At 40.0% G+C, this 6,821-nt stretch overlaps 1 protein-coding gene across 2 annotated transcripts; it reads right to left on the bottom strand.

The window, feature by feature from the left end:
• Positions 317-4,432, bottom strand: LOC109725717 (UPF0481 protein At3g47200-like). Of its 2 annotated transcripts, none has more exons than XM_020255033.1 (2): positions 4,311-4,432; positions 317-2,105 (listed from the first exon to the last, which is right to left on the bottom strand). In XM_020255033.1, the coding sequence occupies exons 1-2, from the start codon at positions 4,331-4,333 to the stop codon at positions 470-472; spliced, it is 1,659 nt and encodes a 552-aa protein (XP_020110622.1). In that variant the 5' UTR covers positions 4,334-4,432; the 3' UTR covers positions 317-469. The 2 variants fall into 2 exon arrangements, with proteins under 2 accessions (XP_020110622.1, XP_020110621.1); XM_020255032.1 differs by having other exon boundaries at positions 317-2,155; positions 4,311-4,413.

Genomic DNA, 6,821 nt, shown 5'->3' with positions numbered 1-6,821 from the left:
GCTCAACATCTAATAGGCTATATTTGGGATTGTTAACAAGTGATCCAAATACTATTCTTAATAGACTTAATTTACTTGGGAATATTGCTATCTACTGATGTATTCCACCGTTTTCTGGGCATTTGGCTTAGGACATTTAAGATATTTGCGCACTCCACTGTTTACATGTGCGCACGGCACGAGCACTTCAATCCTCGCAAACCCGGCCCTCCTCACAATTTCTTGTGGTTTGTATGTGCATCGAGATTTCATCCAGAGTAGCTTGCATGAAGTAATTTCATAAAAATGAAAAACCACTACGCTAATAACATGCAAGTTCAAAAACCAACTCGATCAGGTAGCAATAGAGAACGTTACATGTAAATATATCCATCCAGTTTGGTAGTACAATAAATTGTTTTATTTCAGCAACATATATATGCATGCATTACTGTCACGCTAGCTAGACATGCAGTAACATGTTGAGCATTTAACGATGGTAGTATTTGAGTGTATTATATATGGTCTGGAGGAGGGTGGGAACAAAGAGCAAGATAGCAATAAACACAGAAAGAGTCACCAGTGGGTTGGGGAAGAACTTGAGAATGACGCTGCCGCAGAATTGGCTCATTCCGTGGTTGTGGTGGGACTGGACCCGATGGCAAATGTGACATAGATCGCTCGGCATTTGATAGCTTTCGGTCAATCCGCTCAAGCGTTTGAACATGTTGACGAGTTTGCGGTCGGTTATGGACGAGCTCGCCAAAATGCCACGTTGCCGAAGCAGCTTCACATCTTCCTGGCTCTGCAGCAAGTTCCGCATAAGTACGGAAAAGGCCATGGTGCAGCGACCCCGGCTTGAAGATTGCATCTCGAACGCGATGAGGTTATGGAAGATGAAGCTGCTGTAGTCGCGGATGTGTAACTCTGGGATGTCGAGCACCCCACCAATGCGTTTAAACCAACGTCTCCGGAATGTGATATCCAGTGAGCTGCCGGACGTCTTCTTTTCAAACAGTGTTGCGGATTCTGTAAGTTCCATCGCATTCGGAGTATGGCGTGCCCAGTTAATAGAATCTTGCTGCCGAGGCTTCTTCTTTCCAAACATTGTTGCGGTTTCTCTAGGTTCCATCGCATTCGGACTCCGGCGTGCCAAGTCGATAGAATCTAGCTGTTTAGAAGAGGAACTAAGTTCGATGTACTTACTCTTTGGGACCCGAGACCAGTGGAAAAGATCGAGCAGATGTAAGAATTTGGGAGGACTATCTTCGTCTATGCAATGTCGTGCGGGCCTTGGATGGATTGTCCTGAAGAACTCAAGGGCATACTCATGGAGGGGCTTATTCCACTTGAGCTCCTTAAAAAGCTCCTCAATCACAAAGAAAGGGATTTGATTATCGAAGATCAACAGATCAGGCGCGATCTCGTCTTTGTGGAATATGATGTCGAGAACTTCAGTTGTGTCGTCTCGAAATAGGTTGAGCAGCCTTGCAGAATCAGGCGTCGTCGGCATCAGTGTATAACCTGACGGTCTTTTACGTATCTTAACTGTTAAGACAAACAAGATGAAGTAACTATCCAGCAGCAACATCTTTGCGAATCTATTGTCATCTTTCAAGCCGAAGCTTTCAAGTACATCTAATTCGGTGTAATCTCTGCGAGCAGTCGCTACTTGATTTTTTATCTTTATGATGCAGCCTGCCAAGTCGAGACGATACAAATAGTTCACGAAGTACACAATCATCCATTTCTTGTTGTTGGAAATACTCGTCCTCACCTTCCTATGAAATGGCCCTATTCTTACCACCCTTGGCTGAGAGAACTCCCCTTTTGTCACCGACCTTGGCCGCGAGATCTCCTCGCGCATCGTGAACATGCAGATCTTGGGTTCTGTTTCATCGACGAACTGCGAGGGCCAGTGTGTCGAACCAGGGAATGCACGCTCGACTTTTTCCTGCAACTTTCTAATCCACTTCTCATCCTCATTCGAATTGATAGGAAGACTACTAACCTCCTCTTGATCAATTTCGGTTCCGACTCTTCCACCAGATCCGCTAGCATTATCAACAATAGAAATTCGATGCTCCCCCCTGCGGTCCATCCCTTCTTCCGCACCCATTCTTATGCTGCAGATTGAGGTATATATATATATATATATATATATATATATATCACCCTATAATCCAGTGAATGAAAATTTGTAATGAACTTAAACTCAGTTTCGGGATCGAGGATGAAAACTATTGTATCTGAAGCAAAAACACTTAAATGTATGTGAGCAAGGAGAAGGGGAAGAAGGGCGTACGTTATGACTAAATAAATTTAATCAGATTCCTCTATAAATTCAATCGTTTGCAGTAAAATTGTTCTAAAGTCTTTTGGTACCATCACCCTCCAAAATTCTCTCTCTCTCTCTCTCTATCTCTCTCTCTCTCTCGCTTAGCTATTTGATAAAATTGGATTCAAATTTGATAATAATAATAAAATTTTTCAAAGTAGAATTCGAATCAAATTTTTCTTAAGCTACTCATGCGTAGAGCTTATTATATAGATTTATAGAATTATGAAATCAAAGAATTTGTTTTAAATGCAATTTTTGTCAAATTGTTTTTTAAATAAAACTATTTTATAATCTAAAATCTAGATATTTTAGCCAAAATGACTAATCGTTTTCTGTCGTAGATATTTTAAAGCTTGAGAACAAAATTCCTATCCGTATTTGCCCCCAATCCAAATTGTACACTCATTCTTGAGGATCAAATATGATTACCAAATTTCGTATCTATTTAATATCCATGTCCGAATCCGTATTTGCATATTGAATATGCACGCAGATGTTGACTAATTATACCGATCATTCTCACTCAGGTTTGGATACATCTTTGTTTTCGATGGAGATGTGGATTGTGATATATATTAACATGGTAATTTTTATTTTTATTAAAATTAATAATATTTTTTACGCTATAATTTAATTGAAATAAATAACAAAGATTATGAATCTAATTGCAGATAAAAAGAGAGGTCAAAGAAAATGAAAAGATATAAAACATAGCGAATAAAAGGAGAATGATTGTTTACAAAATTTTTTTGCTTATGTAAGGCATATAGGAAGAGTCTCAAACAACACACACATACAACACACACACACACACACTCAAACACACCCACAAGTCACAACAAAAGAAAACATACCTCTAAAAAAGAGCAATAAAACCTCGGAGCAGCTCCACTGTCCTTCTAAATGGAATTAGTGGCTTAGTTTTCCTCTTTATAAGCTATATTAGACTTATAAACAGATCTACAACTCTCTCTACTAATTAAAACAAAAAGAGAGGGATAATTTTATATGTATTCCCGGCATGTGAGGCACTAGTTGACTTGTTGAGGTCTTTTTCTACTATTTTTTTTTAAAAAAAGGAAAAAAACAGAGAAAGGGATAATTTTATATTTGTATTTCTTAAAAGGAAAATAGCCTTGGGGAGCACTCGCCTTTTGTCGCCACATGTGGGAAAACAAAAACAAATGCCGAACACCTTACTCGTGGAACAAGAGGTAGGTTTTCAAAATCTTACATTTAGGGCTGGCAAATGAGCGAGTCGATTCCTGTTTGACTCGCGTTTGGTTCGATATTCGGCTCATTCGAGTTCGGCTTGAATTAATTTCAAGTCAACTTTGAGCCTAAATTTAGGCTCGAAATTAATTTCAAGTCAAGCTTGAATATAATTGGACTAGCTCGGCTTGAAAAATTCATGTATATATATATATATATATAATTAGGATACTATGCAATAAATAGTACCAATCACTTGTTATTACGTTTTCGACCCTTGGATGAAGGGATGTGTAGTCTAGATGATATTGGTATTCTAGGGTTGAGTGAATGGCTAGTTGAATAGTATGATCTAACAGATGAAAATAGTCAAAATAATAGACCAAACGGCAGAAAACTCGATAGTACAAAACGCTTGATATTATTTATAATATAGTAGCCGAATTCTATATATATATAGATAGGTAATAGAAAACTAGGCAGGTCTAACAACAGAAAATTTGATTGCACAAAACGTTTGGTACTATCGATAGTATAGTAACAGAACTCTCTATATATATTTATGATAGGAACTAAATGCTAATATAAGTAGGAATGCAATATTAATAAGACTAGAAATAATCTTAATAAAATTATACATAATTTAAACTTAACTTTGCCAAATAATCGAATCAGAATAGAATTAAAAAACCTTATGGTTCCAGAATTTCGAGAAAAATTGGGCCATCTCCAATTAAAACCCTAAAACGAAGAACCAGGGTGGAGGAGGCTTGCTTACTAATAGGAAGAGATTTTAAGCATCGTTCCGGCGAAATCTCCGGCGACAGGTGGGGCATCGGGTGTCGCTCCGGAACGCTTCGAAGATGCAGTGGTTGTGGAAGGCGTGGGAGCAGGGCAGCCTCAGGAAATCCAACTCTCTGCGGTGCAGCGTGTGGCACGCGTCGCACCTGGCGCCGGCGAGCCGCGTCGCCGCGCCGATCTCGTCGAGGAGATCGCGGATGGCGAGGAGCCGGTCGTCGTGGATGTGCGTGTGCAGGATGGTGAGCTCCTGCTTGTAGAGGACGGTGTCGGGGAGGTGCGGTGGCGGTCGCTTGGCGATGGCCTCGTCGAGGTCGAAGGAGAGGGCGTCGAGGAGGGAGCCGGGGAGGAAGGGGGCGAGGTGGGCGCCGGCGAGGAAGGAGGCGACGACGTCGAACCACTCGTCCCCCGCGAGGAGCGCGGGGGCGTCGAAGGAGGAGGAGGAGACTAGGGTTTCGACGGGGCCGCGGCGGTCGAGGGTGGAGGTGCCGTTGATCGTGGTGACGTACTGGCGCACCCTCTTCCACGTGATCTCGACGACGACGGTGGACGAGGAGGAGGCGATGGTGGAGGAGGAGGGTGTGGGGGTGGGGACGTACTCAACCCTAGGCTCGCCGATGCACACGTAGGGGCAGAGAAGGCTCGCCGATGCACACGTAGACGTAGGGGCAGAGAAGGATCGGATCGAAACCCTGGAGGAGAGAAGAGGCGGATCGAAATTCTAGAGGAGAGAGAAAGAGAGAGAGCTGGAGATGATCGCGCACGCGAGGACGAAGAGAGGAGGTGTAAAGAGTATATATATTATATAGGAAGGAGTAAAGAGGAATTAGACTCGGATTAGAATGTTCGAATCGTTGTATGGAACGAATTGCAATATGTTGTTGCTGTAGGGCGTAAGTCGCAATTTTAGGCGATTATTACTTGATGAATATAAAATATTTTTATTATTAATTAACTAACTCCATATTTAGTTTTTTTTGTTTCCTTTTTCTTTTTTTTCCGTCAGTTTTTCCTTCAAAAAATTAATTTTTCTTTATTTTGGTGTCATCTTCAACATTTTAGAAAATTATCGGTGGTGCATCGTACCGTAAATTAGTTAATAGTATCACATGTTTATTGCTTTATGATATGTAATATAAAATTTAGTACTTTGCTATTTACAAAAATAAAATTACAGAATAGTAAAATGTAATTGTAAGTAGGCTAATCTGCGGGCTAAGAGAGAGCCTTAGCATTAAAAGGTAACTTTTGTAGCTTCAAAATCAAATTATTTCTAGTTTTGATGTTTTCATTAATTGTAGATTAAAGAAATTTGAGATATATTATATGATGGTGCTGATTAAACATACTCTTCGAGTACTCTTGTTTAGGAGTCAAATTATTAGCAAAAGCAAGGAGTGTTTGAATAAGAACTGTTGGAGTTTGTTACTTATTTGGCGATTTAAAATTTTAATTTGGGGCATTGACCCTCTTGATCAGCTCAATATTTAATAGGCTATATTTGGGATTGTTTTTGTTTTTGTTTTTTTTTAGGAGATAAATAGTATTCTACCGACTTCGTTTATTTCATTTAGAAATAAATTTAGGTATGCAAATATAAATCAACTAGGATTCAAACTTGAAACTTCGGATACCAACCATCAAATCTTTTGCCATTTGCGCTAGGAACGGTCGGTTATATTTGGGATCGTTAATAAGTGATCCAAATACTATTCTTAATAATAGGTTTTACTTGGGATTGCAATCTATTTATGTATTCCATCGTTTTCTAGATAGGCATTTGCTTAGGAGATTTAAAGAAAAAAAAAAGAAAAAAGAAGATTTCATCCTGAGTGATCACTTGTGTGAAGAAAATTCATAATAATAAGTAAAAAGCTCCCTTGCATTAATAATAAGTAAGAATACCAAACCAGGTAGCAACTTACAGAGGATGTTACATGTGAATATAACAACAACCCATTTGGATTTGGTAGTACAATACATGTTTTATTTTAATAACATATGCACGCATTACTATCATACTCCTAGATAATAATTAATAACATGTACGTAGATCAGCATTCAACTATGGTAGATCATAGCATATATGGTCTGCAAAAGAGTGGGGACAAAGAGCAAGGCAGCAACAAACACAGAAAGAGTCACCACTGGTTTGGAAAAGTACTGGACAATGATGCCACCGCATAATCGACTCACTAGGTTCTTGTGGTAAGACTGGACCTGATCGCAAATTGCAAACAGATCGTATGGCATTTGATGGTTTTCAGTCAATCTGCTCAAGCGTGTGAAGAGATCAATGAGTTGTTTGTCTGTCATGGACGAGCTCACCAAAATGCCTCTCTGCCGAAGCAGCTTCACATCTTCCTCTCTTTGCAGAAAGTTGCGCATAAGTGCAGAAAAGGCCACGGTGCAGCGGCCCCGGCTTGAAGATTGTATCTCGAAGGCGATGAGGTTATGGAAGATGGAGCTGCTATAGTCGCGGATGTGTAGC

The sequence above is a fragment of the Ananas comosus genome, linkage group 20 (assembly GCF_001540865.1).
Source record: "Ananas comosus cultivar F153 linkage group 20, ASM154086v1, whole genome shotgun sequence".
In the NCBI taxonomy this organism is placed as follows: Eukaryota; Viridiplantae; Streptophyta; class Magnoliopsida; order Poales; family Bromeliaceae; genus Ananas; species Ananas comosus.
This window is presented reverse-complemented; position numbering and strand designations above follow the sequence as displayed.

Coding starts and splice junctions, on each gene's coding strand:
- LOC109725717 (XM_020255033.1), bottom strand. CDS start 4,333: ATGCTTAAAATCTCTTCCTATTA. Junction 2,106..4,310: donor CTTAAAATCTCTTCCTATTA/GTAAGCAAGCCT, acceptor CTCAATCTGCAG/CATAAGAATGGGTGCGGAAG.